The 22,499-nt window shown below is 56.6% G+C and overlaps 2 protein-coding genes and 1 gene segment (V, D, J or C); 1 reads left to right on the forward strand and 2 right to left on the reverse strand.

Moving 5' to 3' along the window:
- The window catches only part of LOC138099168 (M1-specific T cell receptor alpha chain-like), a 149,602-nt gene extending 140,565 nt beyond the window's left edge, over window positions 1-9,037 (reverse strand). Inside the window, exons 1-2 of the mRNA XM_068996258.1 lie at window positions 8,986-9,037; window positions 8,221-8,514 (exon numbers count right to left, since the gene is read on the reverse strand). Of these exons, the coding sequence (XP_068852359.1) occupies window positions 8,221-8,514; window positions 8,986-9,037 (346 nt within the window). The remainder of the gene's footprint in view (window positions 1-8,220; window positions 8,515-8,985) is intronic.
- On the reverse strand, window positions 4,753-5,928 carry LOC138099170 (T cell receptor alpha variable 1-2-like). The segment is given in 2 exon segments: window positions 4,753-5,197; window positions 5,540-5,928. Coding segments are annotated over 2 exon segments (408 nt in total).
- Window positions 9,038-13,975: 4,938 nt separating the features above from the next.
- On the forward strand, window positions 13,976-16,591 carry LOC138099083 (feather keratin Cos1-1/Cos1-3/Cos2-1-like). Its single transcript, XM_068996146.1, has 2 exons — window positions 13,976-14,045; window positions 16,287-16,591. The coding sequence occupies exons 1-2, from the start codon at window positions 13,976-13,978 to the stop codon at window positions 16,589-16,591; spliced, it is 375 nt and encodes a 124-aa protein (XP_068852247.1).
- Window positions 16,592-22,499: the final 5,908 nt, after the last annotated feature.

Consider the following 22,499-nt stretch of genomic DNA (forward strand, 5'->3'; position numbering starts at 1 on the left):
TTTTCCCTGTGCAAGCCACAGGGTATGTCCTTCCTCTCACAGCACAGAGACATTAGGCAAACACACCTTCCATCTGTGTTTGGGACAAAATCTCAGCCTGTGCTTCACTCAGCACCTGCTCACTGGGCTGCACAGGTACACTTGGCATGAGGTTAGACAAGAGAGGGGCTGTGTCCCAACCCTAATGCCACCAACAGTGCATTGAAAAGAAATCCACTCACATGGATACAGGAGGTGGAAAGGAACCTTCAGTCTTTCTCCCTGGCCACGAATCCAACCTGATGCAGCACAGGGGAGAAGCAGCTGTGCACTGGCCTGGAGACACATCTGTCTGTCTGTGTGTGTGTGTGTGAGCACTCGCAGCCATGCTGAGGCACTCTCAGCATTCCAAACAGAATTAAGCTAAGAATCCAAACTTGGGTGAAACCATCCTTGTTGGGGCCTGCAATTGGCAGAAGCAGAGTGTGATGTTTAGAGCAGCTGGAAAAGGAGGCCTCAGGAAGCAGGGACTGCATTTCAGTGCCTCTTCCCTGGACAAATCTCCTGTAGGCTGCTACATCCTTGTTCAGCTGCACTCAGGCTCCTTCTGAATCTGGGAACCAGCTGAGTCGGAAGCCCCTTCCCTTTCTCTTTCTCTTCCAGAATGATCCACTTGACAAACATCTCAGCTGATGTTGTTTTCTTCTGAGCCTGCTGCCGTGGCAAAGTTATGGGTGGACACTGTGTATTAGAGAGGCTGAAATGTGGTTGCAGGGGCTCCTGCTTAGGAAATTAGGAGAGACACCCTGTAGCCCAGGCTGCTCTTTGTAGGGCAAGGAAGAAAGTGGCTCCTTGCCAAGGCTCCAGCTCCCAGCTCAGGAGTGGCTTTGGTTGCTCTCATTCACCCTTGTGCTCGGTTTCCTGTCTGCTCCCTCTCCCAGGTGCACCTCTGATTTTTGAGACGTGTCCTGCTACACCCCGTGCCGGCCCTGCCAGCCCTGCGGCCCCTGCCCGCTGGCCAGCAGCTGCAATGAGTGCTGTGTCAGGCAGTGCCAGAGCTCCACCGTGGCCATCCAGCCCTCCCCAGTGGTGGTGACCCTGCCCGGGCCCATCCTCAGCTCCTTCCCACAGAACACCGTGGTGGGATCCTCCACCTCCGCTGCCGTTGGCAGCATCCTCAGCTCTGGCAGAGCGCCCATCAGCTCCAGGGGCTGTGACCTGTCTGGCATTTCCAGGTGCTACTATGGCAGAAGGTCACTCCCCTGAAGAAGATGCTGGGAAAGCCCCATGGAGATACCTTGAGGAAATCAGAACATGGTACTGGGGAAAGGATAGACATTTTTCAACGTTGGTACCAGGACAGCTGGAAGGCTTTGCCTTTCCCTTTTCTTTTGTCTCCCCTTGGGAGCAAGGTCCCACCAAGGGCAGCCTGGTGGGGACCATCTGCCTCATCTCCCTGTCTGGGGCAGGTAGACAGGCACCGTACAGGAACTTCTCCACTACCAAGGAGGACACACTCTCAGATGCCCCTGGGCTACCAGCACTGCTGTTCTCCGCTTGTGGTGACTTTCCTTCTGTCTTTGTGACTCATTAAATCTTTCTGCTGCATTCAGGCCTGGCCTCTGTGCAATCATTCCTCCCCTGTAGACACTTTCCAAGCTGTCAAAGGTAAAGGGAGCCTACCAAGGCTGGGGCCCCAGAAGACCTGCTGTTTACAAGCAGAGGAATGCTGGTGGGAGATGTGGTGGCTGGAAGCCGTCTTGGGCACAGCAACCATGAAATGATGGAATTTTCAGTATTATGTAAAGGAAGGGAAATCGACAAAATCTCTACCCTGGATTTCTGGAGGGTGGACTTTGGCCTATTCAGGACACTGATTTGCAAAGTCCCTTGGGAAGCAGCCCTTTAAAACAAAGGGGTCCCGGAAGACTGGTTATATTTTAAAATAGAAATCTTGAAGGCACAGGAGCAGCGCGGCGCTATGTGCCGAAAGATTAGCTGGTGGAGAAGAAGACCTGCGTGGCTGAGCAGGGGCATTCCTAGGAACTCAGTGAATAAAAAGAAAGTGTATCACCTTTGGGAAAAGGGCAGGCAGCTCAGGAACAGTTGAAGGATGTTATTAGGTCACGCAGAAAGAAAAGTCGACAGGTGAAAGCTCAGTTAGAACTTAATCTGGCCAATTCTGTTAAAGGTAATAAAAAGTGGTTTTACAAACACTTTAAGGAGGGTCGAGGAAAATCACAATTCTTCACTGGATGCTGTGGGGAATATATTCACCAAATATGAGGAAACACCTGAGGTGCTTACCACCTTCTTTGCCTCACTCTTTCAGAGTAGGATTGATTATCCTCAGGACAACTGGCCCCCTGAGCTGGGAGACAGGGAAGGCGAGCAGAATGGGACCTCTGTAATCAAGAAGGAGGAAGATAAAGATCTGCTAAGCCACTTAGACGCTCAAGAGTCTTTGGGATTGGATGGGATTCACGCTAGGGACATCAGGAAGCTGGGGGAAGAGCTTATTAAGCCAGTGCTGAGAAGAGGGGCTGAGCAAGGTCGGTGACTCCAAGCTGGAGTTGCCGGTGTCGTTGTTGGTGCCGGTGCCGATGTCGGTGTCTCTATTGATGTCAATGCCGGTACCAGTGTCGCTGTCGGTGTTTGTGTTGATGTCTCTGTCGGTGTCAATGTCGGTGTCGGTGTCTCTGTCGGTGCCGGTGTCGGTGTCTCTGTCGGTGTCTCTGTCGGTGCCGGTGTCGGTGTCTCTGTCTCTGTCAGTGCCGGGTTCGGTGTCGGAAGCGCCCCGGCCCAGCCCGGCACGAGCGGGGCGAGGCGGCCCCGGCGGCCGAGCGGCAGCGCCCCCTGCTGGCCGCGGGCGGCGCTGTGGCCCCGGCCCCGCCCGGCCCCGCCCGCGGCGGTTCGTGCCCGGCCGCAGCCCCGGCTCCTCTGCCCGTGTCCCCCAGCGCGCAGTAATACACGGCCGCGTCCCCGCGCCGGGGCCGCCCGAGCCACAGCGCGCTGCTCCGCCGATCTGCCGACACCCACACGCCACCCGCAATCTCCGGCAGCTCCTTGGACTCTTTGTTAGTGCTCACGAGCAGTTCGGGTCCTCGGCCCGGGAGATGACGGTACCACTGGATCCAGTCGGTGGTCTGGATTTTGGGATGTGAGCAGCTGATGTTGATGCCGCGACCTTCGGTGGTCGCCAGCCGTGGCTCCTGCTGGACCTGGGCTCTGGCTGCAGCCACTGCCGGGGACAGTAAAAGGACAGACCTCAAATCCTACATTGCCCTACTGCACAGAACAAAGCCCGAGGAAGCACTCAGGAATGTACAGGATGCTGAGGAAAACAGTTTCCAGAAGATTTCAAGACATGAAGGAACGGAAGTGTCCATTAATCGTTTGTGGAGAGATGAATTGTGAATGACAGGTGGATTGGGGAAGTCACTGGAGAATGGGAGAAAATGAGAGAAAGGACAAAAAGTCAAAAAGTAACGCAGCGAGCGGTAAGGACTTGTGACCTAAAAAGAAAGAGAGAAAAGGAATGTTTGTGCAGGGTTGGACAAAGAAGAGAACCCAGACATTTCTTAGGGAGTATGGGATGGAAAAGAGGGAGGGATGAACGGGAGAACAGTTCGCGGGGAGAGGTCTGTGAAGAAGCCAAGCAGGACCGCAGCCTCCAGGGACGTGCGGAGTCACCCCGGCGCCAGCCGCGGCTCCCTTCGCCTCCACCCCCGCGCACCGAGCAGCACCGCGGCCAGCGCCGCCAGCCCCGAGACCCGGCACCGCCGCATCCCGCCGCTCCGCCGCCCGAGCATCGCCGCTCCCGCCAGCCCCGGCTCTCTGCTGCGGCCGTGCCGCCTCCTCTCCGCCGCCTCCAGCTCCGCCCCGGCCGGGCTCACACCCCGCCTCTCACAGCACCACCACAATGAGCCACACAAGGACGTTTGCCATTGCCAGCGACAAGACACAGCTGTGTCCCATCCCACACACCACCGACACGGCATCGGAAGCAGATCCGCTCCGCGACTGGCAGCCCACGGGCGGCAGCATTGCCGAGCCTCTCGCCATGGCCCCGAGGCACAGCTCCTCCTTTTGCCCTCTGCAGCGCTGCTGAGAGCGGCTGTGGCCCGGCTGCGGCGGAGGGCACGGCGGCTGCCAGCCGTGCTGAAGCCCCGCCCGTGCAGTTTGTTCCGAGTTCAGCTGATCCTCCGAGCTGCAGTGAAACCGTCCTTGTTGAGCCTGAAATCAGCATCAGCGGAGCGTGAGCTTTGGAGGGGCAGGAAAGGGAGCGCTCAGGAGACAGGGGCTGCAGTTCAGTGCCTCTTCCCTTGAGACATCTGTAGCGGGCAGCTGCCGTCCCCACTCAGCTGCACTCAGGCTCCTTCTGACCCTGGCAAGCTGCTCTCTGTGCTGCTCAGGGCCAGAGCAGTGCTCGCTATCCCTGGCCCAGTCAGGAAATTCCCTCCCGGTGAGGGACACACATGCACAGACACGGCTTCGTGCACTCCAGTGTGGAGCCACACACAAATCTGTGCTTCACGTGTGTCCATGCAAACGGGGCTGCTCCAAGAGCACACGAGGCAGGGACACAGAACCAGCCCTGGGCTCTGCTGAGGACGTGTGGGGCCAAAGCAGCAGGGCTGGAGTGTGGAAGGACAAGGTCCCAGACAAGCACAAGGGCAATTTTTCTTTACTTAGAGACTGTGAAATGTAGAGATGAGTCAAAACAGTCCAGAATATTTTCCCGATGAAAGTGCTATGATGGATGGGGTGAAAACCATCAGGCCATTGTACAGACGTGGGGAGGTCCCTTCTGGTGAGCATCGGGGCGACCTCAGGGTCCCTTCCCCGAGCTCACCCTCTCACAGACACATCCCCTCCCTCCCTCCCCTGGGTTCTTGCACAGCCGAGGAAGTTCCCTGCACCAGGGTGTCTTGCACAGCACAGAGGTACAAGGCACTGTCAGAGACCTCCACTTCCTCCACCTGCAGGACACTGTATTTCCCCGTGGTGTTCAGGTGCGTGGTGATACGGCCGCTGTGCTTGGCGCCAGGCCCTGACTGATAGGAGACCAGCTGTGGGGCTTGGCCTTTCTGCAACTGGTACCAGAGCAAGCCATCAAAGCTACTGGTCTGGTATGTGCAGGTGGTCTGGAAGGGATGTCTCTGCTTCACCATGACTTGTCCATCTTTCTGGGTGACCGGGATCTGCCCCGTGGTGCCTGGAAGAAAATCAGTGTCAGCAGCTCCACACAAAAGGACTACAGACAGGAAGAGCAAATTGGGTGCAAAACCCTGGTGGAGAAAGGTCAGATGCAGATGGACTGAAGGCAAGAGGAATGACACAGAAGGACTCTGAGGTTTCTCTTTTCTCCCTTCCCTTTTCCTTTACAAATCTAAGAGCTTCTTGAGCAAACACTTGTGGCAAAACCACAAACAGAAGCAGAGATTTCGCAGCCTTTTCCCTCTATTCACTGATATTTCCCCACACCGTCCTGGTAAGGCTCTTGAGGCTTTCCTGGGGAGAAACAAGAAGGCTGCCTCGGGGAAAAGCCAGGACTTACCCAGGAGCTGGCCCAGGAAGAGCGTGAGGATGAGATAGGCGAGGTGCATGCCGAGAGCAAGCTGCGTGTTTGCTGAGTGAGGGAGAGTCAGAAAGCACCTGCCAGCCCCGAGATAACAGAGCTGCCGGAAACCACTCTCTGCGGGCAGCAAAGGAAGGAGCGGAGGCGGGGCAGAGAAATGACCTGTCCTTCCAGTGCCTGAAATGCTCCTTCTGGGTGTCTCCCTCCTCCAGCAGCTGCCCCCGTGCCTCCCTCAGCCACCGGCATTCTGACCATTCCGTGCCTCTGGGGCCTCAGTCAAGGGAAGGGGCTGTTCCCGCTCAGCTCGCAGTGGAGTCCTCACCTCCCCAGCTGGAATCACCAGCTCTGCTGCACACCCAGTGCTGGGCATCTGGGAGGTCAAGGGCTTCTTCCCCAGTGAGCTTCCTCATCTTCCCGTGGTGTCCTCAGCTCTGTGGGGTCATTGCTATTTCCTCGGAGAACTGAAGACTCCTCTGTCTCTTCTGCTTCTCCCCTGCCTTCCTTCAACTCCCTGGCATAAACGCCCCTGTCCCTTCCTCCCAGCCCCTTTTCCGAGTCAACTCCAGAGTGATCCCACACTGGTCATTTTGGTTTTGTCTAAAACGGATTTGTCACAAAAACCCTCTAGAATGACGTGGATAATAAATAATACAGGTAATGATAATGGTTATATTAGGAACATTCTCATGAAACTGTTGCACCTCCCCATGGTTTCGAAGGAGGTTTCTAGAGAAGTGGAGGGTCCTGAGGCTGTCACTGATTTTCCAGCTGAAAGAGCAGGATCAAGCTTACCCTGTTATGGGCTCCTTTGATGGCTGTGCCTTCTTAAGCTTCAGAACAGAGATAAGACAATAAGACACGTACAGGGAGATGAGGATTCTGCACTTGTGCTGAGAAGAGATACCAGGGCCACATCACTGCAGTCTGTCCTTTCCTGGGCCTTGTGTGTCCTCTCTCATCATCCCTAACCCTTTGTCTCGCTTGGCTGCACCTGCCTCCACCTCAGTGTCAGCCTTCACAGCTTCTTCAGCACATCTGACTCCCTTCCCTCTTCTTCCTCCAAGTAACTCCTAGAAGATTCAAATCTCTCACTTCTCCTTTGGAGGCTCGATCATTCCTCTCATCCCCTCCTCATGTTTTGGAATATTGAATCACATCATGGTTTACTTTGCAAGGGACCTCTTCTGGGCTCACTTGGTCCAAGCCCTTGCTCGGAAGGGCTTGCATGGAGCAGTTTGCTCAGGCCACGTCGAGATGGCTTTTGGAGAACTCCAAGGCTGGAGGCTCCACAACCTCACAAGCTTTCCTTGGTGACAGCTCCCTAATCCCACAAGACCCCCTAAAACCTCCATTCTCGTCATGTTCCTCTTCTCACTTCTTGTCACTGACAAAGCTCAGCCTGAGCCACTTCACAGCAGTTTCCTAATGACCCATCAATTAGAAGCTGATGAGCTCTGAGCTCCCTCCTCCTCTCCCTTATCACCTACTGCCAGACTGGTGTCATTGTGGGCTTTGTTTGTCACTTTCCCTTTTCCTTGTTCTTCCCTTGGGAAGGGAAATGGACGTGATGTGAGCCTTAGAGAACCAGACACCCTCGCCTTGCACATGCCCTGACAGTGGCCTCTGCTGAACTTGCTCAAGTGAGGCAGTTCCTGAACATGCTGAAAGGCTCCTGTCCCCAAAGGAAATGGGGTCCCTAGAGCAAGTCTCTGCAGGGAAACCTCATGTGCAGCTCGCTCTTTCAGGTGTCTCCCTCCAACGCTTGCAGCATTGCTAAATCCTGGCATCTGCTTTTCAGGCTGCCTGAGAAGTGACAAACGGGAAGGAAAAGGGACCAATCCGTTCCAGGTGGAAGGTGGGTGTGACAGAGCCCTCCGATGATGTGAAATCCTCCCCTAATCCAACACATTCCTTCTTTTCCCTCCGAGATGTTCTACTATTTCAGGACAATGCTGAATGCTCATCCAAGGGTGTTTGGGGAAAAACCCGAGGATGAGAACAAAATGTAGAGAAGCGAATTGCAGCCTCAGGTGGGATTCAAAGTACACCTTCCTTACACATCGAGATGGGAAAGTGGCTTCTCATCCACGTTCCAGTACGTGGCAGAGACTTTTCCCCAGGGACAGAGACGGAGATTTCGCTGTCACCTCAGAAAGACTCCCTGCAAACATCTCTCTCCTGCTGTGACCTACTGAGGTGACGGCACTCCATTGATTAGACCATGGGTGCCTGCCAGCGCAGCTGCTCTGTCAGCTCCCAGCACAGGTGCTGGCCTGAAGGAGCAGCTCTGCTTTGCAAAGCAGGCCGAGAAGAGCAATGGACGCGCCCAGAGGGCCAAAGGCCGTGGCAGAGGCGCAGCCCGCAGCAGTTTCCTGCCAGGCAGAGGAGGCAGAGGGGCGGAGGGGAGGCCGGGCAGTGCGTGCCGAGTGTGTCAGCGCAGGGGGCAGGCTGTGCGAGCCGTGTGTCCGGCGGCCGTGCAGGGCTGTGGCGGGCGCGGTGTGCGCGGGCTCGCTGCGCACGAAGGAGCTGCGGAGCCGCCTGAGGCCCGGCGGCCGAGCGGCAGCGCCCCCTGCTGGCCGCGGGCGGCGCTGTGGCCCCGGCCCCGCCCGGCCCCGCCCGCGGCGGTTCGTGCCCGGCCGCAGCCCCGGCTCCTCTGCCCGTGTCCCCCAGCGCGCAGTAATACACGGCCGCGTCCCCGCGCCGGGGCCGCCCGAGCCACAGCGCGCTGCTCCGCCGATCTGCCGACACCCACACGCCACCCGCAATCTCCGGCAGCTCCTTGGACCCTTTCACAATGGATGCTAGGAATTCGGGTCCTCGGCCCGGGAGCTGTCGGTACCAGTAGATATACTCGCTGGTCTGGATTTTGGGATGTGAGCAGCTGATGTTGATGCCGGTGCCCTCGGTGGTCTCCAGCCGTGGTTCCTGCTGTACCTGGGCTTTGGCCACTGCCACTGCCAAGGAGAAAAGAAGAATCACTTTCCGTCAGCAGCAAATGCCGTGCACGAGGACAGGGGACAGGGCAGAGGAGGACAGATCTGAGCTAAGTGGGCTATGTTCTAAAAGTAAAGTATGGAGAGACAATTTCTGTGAGAGTGATTGTTTGGACATTGTATGTGGGATAGTTAGGAGAAGAGTCAGACTGCAGAAGGGGAGATTGGAATGAGGAAAAGGGATTGACTGCAATGAATGAGCGGGTGGATGAATGAATGAACGAATCAAGGAATGCCTCAAGAACTGGAGTAATAAAACCGGCAAGGTCGGAGGGAATGGATTCATTAAGGAGAGAAGGGATGAGGGCAGTGGGTGAAAAAAGGGAGAGGAGGAGTAGGAGTGCCAGAGACGAATCCCGAGCCCAATGCTGATCCCAGGCGGATCCAGACCCAGCCCCGGCCACCGCCACCTCCACTGCCACCCCCGCGCACCGAGCAGCACCGCGGCCAGCGCCGCCAGCCCCGAGACCCGGCACCGCCGCATCCCGCCGCTCCGCCGCCCGAGCATCGCCGCTCCCGCCAGCCCCGGCTCTCTGCTGCGGCCGTGCCGCCTCCTCTCCGCCGCCTCCACTCCTCTTCTGTCCTCTCCGCCGCCGCCAGCTCCGCCCCGCGGCTGAGCCCTGCGCCGGCGCCGCTCGGGCTCTCACCGAGTCCTGGCACGGAACGGAGGCGAGGCGAGCGCGGTGGCAATGGGGCGGCGGTCCGGACTCTGCCCTTCGGAGGCGGCGGGGCCGGGGTGGGTGTCAGGGGATCGGGCTGGTATCGTGGAGCTCAAGATTGACAGTCCATGTGTTCCTTTTACTCCCATGATCTGTTCCTTCGCATTCTCCCTTTGCTGTCACCTGGCGACTCCTGAATTGTCCTTCAGGGCTCTGAAATAAATCCACTCACATGGATACAGGAGGTGGAAAGGAACCTTCAGTCTTTCTCCCTGGCCACGAATCCAGCCTGATGCAGCACAGGGGAGAAGCAACTGTGCACTGGCCTGGAGACACATGTCTGTGTGTGTGAGCACTCGCAGCCATGCTGAGGCACTCTCAGCATTCCAAACAGAATTAAGCTAAGAATCCAAACTTGGGTGAAACCATCCTTGTTGGGGCCTGCAATTGGCAGAAGCAGAGCGTGATGTTTAGAGCAGCTGGAAAAGGAGGCCTCAGGAAGCAGGGACTGCATTTCAGTGCCTCTTCCCTGGACAAATCTCCTGCAGGCTGCTACATCCTTGCTCAACTGCACCCTGGCTCCTTCTGAATCTGGGAAAATGCTGCTCTGTGATGGTCAGGGCAGAGCAGTGGACACTGTCTCCAGTGCGATCAACGCATTTCACTTGTTGAATAACACACACACACACAGAGGCTCCTGGAGGCTCCTGCACATTGGTGTGGATTTGTGCATGAATTTGTGCTCCCACATGGATTCCTGTGCACCCTGGCCGCACAGAAGCGCACACAAACCAGGAGCACAGGCAAGAACACAACCAAGCATGGATGCTGCTGAGGACACCTGGGAACAACAACTGTGGCAGGGCTGGAGCCTTGTGGGGAAGGACAAGGAGTCAGTCAAGGCCATGGCACAGTTTGTGTGCTCACAGGCTGAACAGAGGGTAAGATGTCAAACAAGGCCCGAATACTTTCCTGAAGGCAGTTTTAACAGGACAGCGTCAAAACCAGCTGCCCAATGCCCATACGTGGGGAGGTAAAACCCAGTGACCATCAGAGTGAGTTGAGGAGTGAAGAAGGGAGGGCATATACGTAAGTGTGTGGGAATAGATATGTGTTGGAATGTGCTTTATGTGTGCACATCTCTGTACAGGAATATTCATGCAGATGTGTGTGGGAAGACTTGGGTGCAGGACAAGGAACAGGAGTGTGTGTGTTTGCATATCTGTGGGTACATGCCGAAAGAAGTGTCTGTGCCTGGGTCTCCTCTGGCAATGTGTGTGCACACAGCTGTTCGTAAATGCAGAGCAGAGGTATGAGTCACTCTTTGGGTGTAGGCAAGCTCCAGAAATTTTTTGTGGTACCGTGAACTTGTGTATGTGCAAATGGATGTGTGAGTTCTTTAATTACTTCTTTTCTACTCTGGGTGCTGCTTTATTCCCAGAAAGGCTTCAGGGAGGCTCAGGGATGTGATGGAACTGAGGAGGAGCGACACCAGTTAAAATGAGGGCAAATAGGCATTGAGCGTGTCAGCCTTTTCCCTGTCATTTGTCAGCAGGTCCCCTTCGTCAGCGAGCAATGAGCCAGCATCTCCTGAGCCTTCCTTTGGCTGCCAATAGGCTCCGAAATACCTTCCCTGATTCCACTGACCCTGCCTGCGGTGTTCCTCTCCAGCAGAATTGTTTTGTGCACGTTGCAGGGGAGCAGCCTTGCGCTCGGCGGAGTCTCTCGCGGAAGGCCAGTCCGTGTGCTGGGCCCGTGATCGCTCCCGGCCGGGGGCCCGGGGGTCCCGCGCGCGGCTCCGTCCCTGCCCCGCCCGCGGCGGTTCGTGCCCGGCCGCAGCCCCGGCTCCTCTGCCTGTGTCCCCCAGTGCGCAGTAATACACGGCCCGTGGTGTCCTCAGCTCTGTGGGGTCATTGCTATTTCCTCTGGGAACTGAAGACTTCGCTATCTCTGCCGCTTCTCCCCTGCCCTTCTTCATCATGCCTGGTACAAACGCCCCTGTCCCTTCCTCCCACCCCCTTTTCCGAGTCAACTCCAGACTGAACCCACACTGGTCATTTTGGTTTCATCTAAAATGGGTTTGTCACAAAAACCCCTCGAGAATGACGTGAATAATAAATAATACAGGTAATGATAATGGTCATATTAGGAACATTCTCATGCAAATGTTGCACCTCCCCATGGTTTAGAAGGGGTTTCTAGAGAAGTGGAGGGCCCTGAGGCTGATTCAAATCCCTCACTTCTCCTTTGAAGGCTCGATCATTCCTCTCATCCGCTCCCCGTGTTTTGGAATATTGAATCACATCATGGTTTACTTTCCAAGGGACCTCTTCTGGGCTCACTTACATGGAGCAGTTTGCCCAGGCCACGTCGAGATGGCTTTTGGAGAACTCCAAGGCTGGAGGCTCCACAACCTCACAAGCTTTCCTTGGTGACAGCTCCCTAATCCCACAAGACCCCCTAAAACCTCCATTCTCGTCATGTTCCTCTTCTCACTTCTTGTCACTGACAAAGCTCAGCCTGAGCCACTTCGCAGCAGTTTCCTAATGACCCATCAATTAGGAGCTGATGAGCTCTGAGCTTCTCTCCCTTATCACCTACTGCCAGATTGGTGTCATTGTGGGCTTTGTTTGTCACTTTTCCTTGTTCTTCCCTTGGGAAGGGAAATGGACGTGATGTGAGCCTTAGAGAACCAGACACCCTCGCCTTGCACATGCCCTGACAGTGGCCTCTGCTGAACTTGCTCAAGTGAGGCAGTTCCTGAACATGCTGAAAGGCTCCTGTCCCCAAAGGAAATGGGGTCCCTAGAGCAAGTCTCTGCAGGGAAACCTCATGTGCAGCTCGCTCTTTCAGGTGTCTCCCTCCAACGCTTGCAGCATTGCTAAATCCTGGCATCTGCTTTTCAGGCTGCCTGAGAAGTGACAAACGGGAAGGAAAAGGGACCAATCCGTTCCAGGTGGAAGGTGGGTGTGACAGAGCCCTCCGATGATGTGAAATCCTCCTCTAATCCAACACATTCCTTGTTTTCCCTCCGAGATATTTTACTGTTTCAGTAAGGTGCTGAATCCTCTCACGGCTGTTTGTGGACACCTGAGGATTAGAACAAAACGTAGTTAACTGAATTGCAGCCTCAGGTGGGATTCAAAGTACACCTTCCTTACACATCGAGATGGGAAAGTGGCTTCTCATCCACGTTCCAGTACGTGGCAGAGACTTTTCCCCAGGGACACAGACGGAGATTTCCCTGTCACCTCAGAAAGACTCCCTGCAAACATCTCTCCTGCTGTGACCTACTGAGGTGACGGCACTCCATTGATTAGACCATGTGTGCCTGCCAGCGCAGCTGCTCTGTCAGCTCCCAGCACAGGTGCTGGCCTGAAGGAGCAGCTCTGCTTTGCAAAGCAGGCCGAGAAGAGCAATGGACGCGCCCAGAGGGCCAAAGGCCGTGGCAGAGGCGCAGCCCGCAGCAGTTTCCTGCCAGGCAGAGGAGGCAGAGGGGCGGAGGGGAGGCCGGGCAGTGCGTGCCGAGTGTGTCAGCGCAGGGGGCAGGCTGTGCGAGCCGTGTGTCCGGCGGCCGTGCAGGGCTGTGGCGGGCGCGGTGTGCGCGGGCTCGCTGCGCACGAAGGAGCTGCGGAGCCGCCTGAGGCCCGGCGGCCGAGCGGCAGCGCCCCCTGCTGGCCGCGGGCGGCGCTGTGGCCCCGGCCCCGCCCGGCCCCGCCCGCGGCGGTTCGTGCCCGGCCGCAGCCCCGGCTCCTCTGCCCGTGTCCCCCAGCGCGCAGTAATACACGGCCGCGTCCCCGCGCCGGGGCCGCCCGAGCCACAGCGCGCTGCTCCGCCGATCTGCCGACACCCACACGCCACCCGCAATCTCCGGCAGCTCCTTGGACTCTTTCACAGTGAGCGCGAGGAGTTCAGGTCCTCGGCCCGGGAGATGACGGTACCACTGGATCGTTTCGCCAGTTCGTATCTTGGGGTGTGAGCAGCTGATGTTGATGCCGGTGCCCTCGGTGGTCTCCAGCCGTGGCTCCTGCTGGACCTGAGCTTTGGCCACTGCCACTGCCAAGGAGAAAAGAAGAATCACTTTCCGTCAGCAGCAAATGCCGTGCACGCGGATAGCGGATCGAGCAGAGGAGGACAGATCTGAGAATAAAGTATGGAGAGACAATTTCTGCGAGAGTGATTGCTCGGACATTGTATGTGGGATAGTTAGGAGGAGAGTCAGACTGCAGAAGGGGAGATTGGAATGAGGAAAAGGGATTGACTGCAATGAATGAGCGGGTGGATGAATGAATGAACGAATCAAGGAATGGCTCAAGAACTGGAGTAATAAAACCGGCAAGGTCGGAGGGAATGGATTCATTAAGGAGAGAAGGGATGAGGGCAGTGGGTGAAAAAAGGGAGAGGAGGTGTAGGAGTGCCAGAGACGAATCCCGAGCCCAATGCTGATCCCAGGCGGATCCAGACCCAGCCCCGGCCACCGCCACCTCCACTGCCACCCCCGCGCACCGAGCAGCACCGCGGCCAGCGCCGCCAGCCCCGAGACCCGGCACCGCCGCATCCCGCCGCTCCGCCGCCCGAGCATCGCCGCTCCCGCCAGCCCCGGCTCTCTGCTGCGGCCGTGCCGCCTCCTCTCCGCCGCCTCCACTCCTTTTCTGTCCTCTCCGCCGCCGCCAGCTCCGCCCCGGGGCTGAGCCCTGCACCGGCGCCGCTCGGGCTCTCACCGAGTCCTGGCACGGAACGGAGGCGAGGCGAGCGCGGTGGCAATGGGGCGGCGGTCCGGACTCTGCACTTCGGAGGCGGCGGGGCCGGCGTGGGTGTCAGGGGATCGGGCTGGTATGGTGGAGCTCAGGACTGACAGTCCATGTGTTCCTTTCACTCCCATGATCTGTTCCTTCGCATTCTCCCTTTGCTGTCACCTGGCGACTCCTGAATTGTCCTTCCGGGCACGGATTTGTAAGAATGGACAAGGGGCACGAGAGGCAGAGCGCCCCGCTGGGCTTAGAACTTCCTCTGGGGGCACAGCTCGGTTGGGATTTTGCCAGGGACTCTGGCACGAACCTCCCATGAGGCAGTTCATGGAAGGAGAACCTTCCCCAGAGGAGGCACAGACATGGCACGGCATCTCCCACCTGCTCTGGAGTCATGGAGATGCAGTCTGCATTCATGGAGAGCAGGGGTAACACAGGTGGAAGGTCAGCGATGACAAGGCAGTGTGGTCTGTACACAGACATGGATTCAGAAACATCTGTGCTTCCATGGAAAGGGTAAGACGCAGGAAAGCCAGGAGAGGACTAGAAGGGTTTCTCCTCTCCAAAATGAGTAGCTCAATTTGCTCAGTCTGTCCTCACATGTCTAGTTTGACAGTGCCCAAATACACTTGGTGGCCTTTGTTGCACACATTTCTGTTGATACATTTTTTGGACTGGAGAGCTCCAGCATGGCTGAAATACTCCAGGTGTGGGCTCAAACGGGCCAGAGGGGCAGGGTCACCTCCCTAGACCTGCTCACAGCACCGTGACTAGCACAGCTAAGGATGCAGTTGCCCTTGCTTGCTGCAAGGGTGCTGCTGTCTCATGTTCTGCTGGATGGCTCCTAAAACACCAGATCCTGTTCTGTGGATCTGCTTCCAGGACAGACAGCTCCCAGCCTGAGGGACCCGTGTGGGAAAAGAGTGTCAAGGGGTCTCACTAATCTCTAGGTGCACACCTTGCCTGCTCTCCCATCTCCACAGAGATGTGATCTGGGGACAAATGAATGGGGTTTGCTCTTGGTTCCACTCGTCCCTCATTCCAAATGCATCTCCATGGGGGGGGAATGTGGCCTGGCTGATGTCTCCCAGCAGAGCTTCCTGGCAATTACCTCCCCAAGGTCAGTCCATGGAAGAGTGAAAGTCCTTAACTGCTCTGTCTTAAAGCTCAACATAAGCCCAGTGCGACAGGCAGCCAGGCAGGGAGACGGGCTCGGGAACTCTGCACGCTCTGCACAGCCCTTGACAGAAGAGGGTCTGCTGTGGACACGCCTGCGGGGCACAAGGACGTGCTCTGGAATCCAGACAGTTACGGGGCTCTCAGGCTGAGATTCCAAGGTGGAAGTTAAAGGTCCTTGTGGGTTGAGGTCCAAAACAGTCTCCAGGATGCTGGTTTTCCCTGTGCAAGCCACAGGGTATGTCCTTCCTCTCACAGCACAGAGACATTAGGCAAACACACCTTCCATCTCTGTTTGGGACAAAATCTCAGCCTCTGCTTCACTCAGCACCTGCTCACTGGGCTGCACAGGTACACTTGGCATGAGGTTAGACAAGAGAGGGGCTGTGTCCCAACCTTAATGCCACCAACAGTGCATTGAAAAGAAATCCACTCACATGGATACAGGAGGTGGAAAGGAACCCTCAGTCTTTCTCCCTGGCCACGAATCCAACCTGATGCAGCACAGGGGAGAAGCAGCTGTGCACTGGCCTGGAGACACATGTCTGTGTGTGTGTGTGTGAGCACTCGCAGCCATGCTGAGGCACTCTCAACATTCCAAACAGAATTAAGCTAAGAATCCAAACTTGGGTGAAACCATCCTTGTTGGGGCCTGCAATTGGCAGAAGCAGAGCATGATGTTTAGAGCAGCTGGAAAAGGAGGCCTCAGGAAGCAGGGACTGCATTTCAGTGCCTCTTCCCTGGACAAATCTCCTGTAGGCTGCTACATCCTTGTTCAGCTGCACTCAGGCTCCTTCTGAATCTGGGAACCAGCTGAGTTGGAAGCCCCTTCCCTTTCTCTTTCTCTTCCAGAATGATCCACTTGACAAACATCTCAGCTGATGTTGTTTTCTTCTGAGCCTGCTGCCGTGGCAAAGATATGGGTGGACACTGTGTATTAGAGAGGCTGAAATGTGGTTGCAGGGGCTCCTGCTTAGGAAATTAGGAGAGACACCCTGTGGCCCAGGCTGCTCTTTGCAGGGCAAGGAAGAAAGTGGCTCCTTGCCAAGGCTCCAGCTCCCAGCTCAGGAGTGGCTTTGGTTGCTCTCATTCACCCCTGTGCTCGCTTTCCTGTCTGCTCCCTCTCCCAGGTGCACCTCTGATTTTTGAGACGTGTCCTGCTACACCCCGTGCCGGCCCTGCCAGCCCTGCGGCCCCTGCCCGCTGGCCAGCAGCTGCAATGAGTGCTGTGTCAGGCAGTGCCAGAGCTCCACCGTCGTCATTGAGCCGCCTGCTGTGCTGGTGACCCTGCCCGGGCCCATCCTCAGCTCCTTCCCACAGAACACCGTGGTGGGATCCTCCACCTCCGCTGCCGTTGGCAGCATCCTCAGCTCTGGCAGAGCGCCCATCAGCTCCGGGGGCTGTGACCTGTCTGGCATTTCCAGGTGCTACTATGGCAGAAGGTCACTCCCCTGAAGAAGATGCTGGGAAAGCCCCATGGAGATACCTTGAGGAAATCAGAACATGGTACTGGGGAAAGGATAGACATTTTTCAATGTTGGTACCAGGACAGCTGGAAGGCTTTGCCTTTCCCTTTTCTTTTGTCTCCCCTTGGGAGCAAGGTCCCACCAAGGGCAGCCTGGTGGGGACCATCTGCCTCATCTCCCTGTCTGGGGCAGGTAGACAGGCACCGTACAGGAACTTCTCCACTACCAAGGAGGACACACTCTCAGATGCCCCTGGGCTACCAGCACTGCTGTTCTCCGCTTGTGGTGACTTTCCTTCTGTCTTTGTGACTCATTAAATCTTTCTGCTGCATTCAGGCCTGGCCTCTGTGCAATCATTCCTCCCCTGTAGACACTTTCCAAGCTGTCAAAGGTAAAGGGAGCCTACCAAGGCTGGGGCCCCAGAAGACCTGCTGTTTACAAGCAGAGGAATGCTGGTGGGAGATGTGGTGGCTGGAAGCCGTCTTGGGCACAGCAACCATGAAATGATGGAATTTTCAGTATTATGTAAAGGAAGGGAAATCGACAAAATCTCTACCCTGGATTTCTGGAGGGTGGACTTTGGCCTATTCAGGACACTGATTTGCAAAGTCCCTTGGGAAGCAGCCCTTTAAAACAAAGGGGTCCCGGAAGACTGGTTATATTTTAAAATAGAAATCTTGAAGGCACAGGAGCAGCGCGGCGCTATGTGCCGAAAGATTAGCTGGTGGAGAAGAAGACCTGTGTGGCTGAGCAGGGGCATTCCTAGGAACTCAGTGAATAAAAAGAAAGTGTATCACCTTTGGGAAAAGGGCAGGCAGCTCAGGAACAGTTGAAGGATGTTATTAGGTCACGCAGAAAGAAAAGTCGACAGGTGAAAGCTCAGTTAGAACTTAATCTGGCCAATTCTGTTAAAGGTAATAAAAAGTGGTTTTACAAACACTTTAAGGAGGGTCGAGGAATATCACAATTCTTCACTGGATGCTGTGGGGAATATATTCACCAAAGATGAGGAAGCACCTGAGGTGCTTACCACCTTCTTTGCCTCACTCTTTAAGAGTAGGATTGATTATCCTCAGGACAACTGGCCCCCTGAGCTGGGAGACAGGGAAGGCGAGCAGAATGGGACCTCTGTAATCAAGAAGGAGGAAGATAAAGATCTGCTAAGCCACTTAGACGCTCAAGAGTCTTTGGGATTGGATGGGATTCACGCTAGGGACATCAGGAAGCTGGGGGAAGAGCTTATTAAGCCAGTGCTGAGAAGAGGGGCTGAGCAAGGTCGGTGACTCCAAGCTGGAGTTGCCGGTGTCGTTGTTGGTGCCGGTGCCGATGTCGGTGTCTCTATTGATGTCAATGCCGGTACCAGTGTCGCTGTCGGTGTTTGTGTTGATGTCTCTGTCGGTGTCTCTGCCGGTGTCGGTGTCTCTGTCGGTGTCAGTGCCGGTGTCTCTGTCGGTGTCAGTGTCGGTGTCTCTGTCGGTGTCGGTGCCGGTGTCTCTGTCTCTGTCAGTGCCGGGTTCGGTGTCGGAAGCGCCCCGGCCCAGCCCGGCACGAGCGGGGCGAGGCGGCCCCGGCGGCCGAGGGGCAGCGCCCCCTGCTGGCCGCGGGCGGCGCTGTGGCCCCGGCCCCGCCCGGCCCCGCCCGCGGCGGTTCGTGCCCGGCCGCAGCCCCGGCTCCTCTGCCCGTGTCCCCCAGCGCGCAGTAATACACGGCCGCGTCCCCGCGCCGGGGCCGCCCGAGCCACAGCGCGCTGCTCCGCCGATCTGCCGACACCCACACGCCACCCGCAATCTCCGGCAGCTCCTTGGACTCTTTGTTAGCGCTCACGAGCAGTTCAGGTCCTCGTCCCGGGAGATGACGGTACCAATAGATGAATTCTGTCCTTTGTATCTTGGGATGTGAGCAGCTGATGTTGATGCCGGTGCCCTCGGTGGTCTCCAGCCGTGGCTCCTGCTGGACCTGGGCTCTGCCCCCAGCCACTGCCAAGAAAGGAGTAAGAAAGTCCAAAGCTCAGCTATGGTCGTTCAGCTTTGCTGCTTCTTTTCCCACAGAGACAGTCAGGAGCAGGGGCAGTGAGACAGAGCCAGTCTTTTAAAAAATGGGGAGGAATGCACCATTTCAGGCATGGAGAGTGGTGCTGGTGTGGGTTGGAATTTGATGCATGGAGAAATAGAAATGTCGGCTGCATGGAGGGATGGACAGCAAGAGGGAAAAGGGACAGGAGGGCTGGGTTTGCAACAGTCAATTATGACAGGCTGAATTCAGAAGAAAAAATAACTTTTGATGCACAGGGGTATGTGCAGATGTATGGAATAACGGAGACATGCAGGAGATCAAAGTTATGGATATGAAACAATCAGAGGGGGATATGAGAAAGTTTTCCGAGTAGAAAGACAGGCAAGGGATGATGCTTGGAAGGAAGGGTGATGATGTGTGGGTGGATGGATGAAGAGTAGACAGGGAAAGGAGTTGTTACAATGAAGGGTAGAGGGCTCTCTGATCAGGGCAATAGAAGCTGAGCATGCAGGGGAAGGAGAAGAGTGCATTGCAAAGCAGGCACAGACACAAGCAGGCTCATGCCAAGAGAGATGGGGACTTGGAGGGTTCGGAAAGGGGGATGAGATATGACAGAGATATGACCAAAGAAGGGGGTAGGAGACGTTGAAAGAGACAGAGGTGCTGGCGCCGGGATCCCTGGGGAACATCCCAAACCCAGCCCCGACCCTCATTCTCTGCCGCTACCCCGCGCACCGAGCAGCACCGCGGCCAGCGCCGCCAGCCCCGCGCCCCGACACCGCCGCATCCCGCCGCTCCGCCGCCCGAGCACCGCTGCCCCCGCCCAGCCCCGGCTCCCCTCGCCTTCCCTTTCCTTCTCTCGCCTCCCTTCCCCCTCGCTGCCAGCTCCGCCCCGGGGCTGAGCCCTGCGCCGGTGCCGCTCTGCCTCTCGCCCGGGCTCAGAGCACTCAGGGGCTCTGCACGGGCACAGCTTGGTGTCTTGGCAAATGGACTCTCCCCCTGCTCCAGCAAGGACATCCCGGCGACAATCAGCCTGCACAGAACCAGCTGCAGCCTGAGGCAGCAGCAGCAGCAGCGCCCCGGCCCAGGAGATGGAGCAGCTTCCCGGAGCTGCTTCCGAGCACAGGGGCTGGAAACACCCTGTAGATGGCAGAGAACCTCCCTTCAGCTGCAACCCCAGGACGATCACTCCGAGCTGTGTTGTGGCCACAGGAGTTTGAGGAAAGAGGTGCACATGGGCACGTGGGCATCAGGGGCAGGGATTATTACTTGTTCTGGACTATTGCTTAATAAAACTCCCCATAAACGTCCATCTCATGAGCACTCCAGAGAGCAGGTCCATCTTCTCTCTTTCCTCTCACAAAGTCGTGCTAGAAAGCAAGAAAGTCAGCCTGAGACATCTCTTCTCCAAGAGAAGCAGGCCAACCCATTGTCCTCTCCTTGCATGTCATGTTTGTCAGGCCTCTAATTGACTTGGTGGCCTTGGATGGACTTGCTTCAGGATGCCAATTTCCTTCTTGGAACAAGGATCTCCAGCATGGATGCAGTACTCCCAAGGGTTACATTTTCTCTCAAGGGCTGAAGGGACAGGGTCACCTTCTTGGACCTGCTGACAACACTTGGACTCATACAGCTCAGGGCACAGTTGGCCTCCCTTGCTGCAAGTGCTCATTGCTGTCTCATGTTCTGCTGGGTGTCTCCTGAAATCCCTCACTCTTTTCTGGGAGGGGTCTGTCCATGTCTTCTGAAGAAGAGCTGTGCCTGACAGTCAAGGCCTGTTCCTCTCACTGTGTGTTATCCATGGACTTCTGAGAGCTCCCCACTTTCCAGTACTCATGGTGTTCATGAAAACATTAACAGTATTACCATTAACAGGGTCTTCCTACTAACTTCTCTTACTAGACCCGGGATTTGCATGAAAATGACAATTCTGAGCCTGGTAGGACAGGCACTTTTCCACACACCTTATGCCTGAACCCCTTTGGCACTAATTTGGTCATAAAGGAAACCTGAGGGAAGCTCTGTTAGGTCTTGTGAAATTCTCGGTACAAATCTCCCCTGCTCTTCCCTTCTCTGCAGTGCCCATGACCTTGTGATAAAGGGATGAGGTTGGCCCTCAGCTACTCCCAAGCTGCAGCTCAAAAGCACATCCACGAGGAAAAGAGTCAGCCCTGGCTGAGCTTGCCAGCAGAACTCCCTGGCACTGATGCCGCTGAGGTCACAGAAGGACAGGAAGAAGCCCTCAGCTGCACCAGCTGCACACTGGATCTGAGCACCACCTGCACGTTGGATCGATGCCCAGCCAGTCCCGGGGCAGTGATTGGCACCTCCTGGACCACTCCCCCCCAGTTGATACACTGAGCATGCCATCGTATGGTATGGAAGATCTCTTTGGCAATGTGGATCAGCTGTCCTGGCCATGATCCCTCCTATCTTACTGTGCACCTTGTCATCGGCAGGACATGAGGCACTGGAAAGCCCTTGACTGAGGGTAAGCACTACTGAGCCAGAACTAAACCATCAGTGTGTTACATCATCATTCTCAGACTAAGTCCAAAACACACCTCTGTGTCAGCTTCTAAGAAGATGCAGCAGGATGTTCTGTGTTGGGAGGGGTAAAGCAGCTCAAACTTTGCCCTATTTGCAAAAGTGAGCAGTGATGGGCGGGGAAGGGGGGGAGTCCCACTGGTTTTGGTGTTGCACAGTGCTGAGACATCTCTCTCCTTCTGTGACCGACTGAGGTGACAGCACTCCATTGATTAGACCATGTGTGCCTGCCAGCGCAGCTGCTCTGTCAGCTCCCAGCACAGGTGCTGGCCTGAAGGAGCAGCTCTGCTTTGCAAAGCAGGCCGAGAAGAGCAATGGACGCGCCCAGAGGGCCAAAGGCCGTGGCAGAGGCGCAGCCCGCAGCAGTTTCCTGCCAGGCAGAGGAGGCAGAGGGGCGGAGGGGAGGCCGGGCAGTGCGTGCCGAGTGTGTCAGCGCAGGGGGCAGGCTGTGCGAGCCGTGTGTCCGGCGGCCGTGCAGGGCTGTGGCGGGCGCGGTGTGCGCGGGCTCGCTGCGCACGAAGGAGCTGCGGAGCCGCCTGAGGCCCGGCGGCCGAGCGGCAGCGCCCCCTGCTGGCCGCGGGCGGCGCTGTGGCCCCGGCCCCGCCCGGCCCCGCCCGCGGCGGTTCGTGCCCGGCCGCAGCCCCGGCTCCTCTGCCCGTGTCCCCCAGCGCGCAGTAATACACGGCCGCGTCCCCGCGCCGGGGCCGCCCGAGCCACAGCGCGCTGCTCCGCCGATCTGCCGACACCCACACGCCACCCGCAATCTCCGGCAGCTCCTTGGACCCCTTCACAATGGATGCTAGGAGTTCGGGTCCTCTGCCCGGGAGATGACGGTAGAAGTAGATATACTCGTTGGTCGTGATTTTGGGATGTGAGCAGCTGATGTTGATGCCGGTGCCCTCGGTGGTCTCCAGCCGTGGCTCCTGCTGGACCTGAGCTTTGGCCACTGCCACTGCCAAGGAGAAAAGAAGAATCACTTTCCGTCAGCAGCAAATGCCGTGCACTACGACAGGGGACAGGGCAGAGGAAGACAGATCTGAGCTAAGTGGGCTATGTTCTGAGAGTAAAGTATGGAGAGACAATTTCTGCGAGAGTGATTGCTCGGACATTGTATGTGGGATAGTTAGGAGAAGAGTCAGACCGCAGAAGGGGAGATTGGAACGAGGAAAAGGGATTGACTGCAATGAATGAGCGGGTGGATGAATGAATGAACGAATCAAGGAATGCCTCAAGAACTGGAGTAATAAAACCGGCAAGGTCGGAGGGAATGGATTCATTAAGGAGAGAAGGGATGAGGGCAGTGGGTGAAAAAAGGGAGAGGAGGAGTAGGAGTGCCA

Source organism: Aphelocoma coerulescens, chromosome 27, assembly GCF_041296385.1.
Source record: "Aphelocoma coerulescens isolate FSJ_1873_10779 chromosome 27, UR_Acoe_1.0, whole genome shotgun sequence".
NCBI classification, from domain to species: Eukaryota; Metazoa; Chordata; class Aves; order Passeriformes; family Corvidae; genus Aphelocoma; species Aphelocoma coerulescens.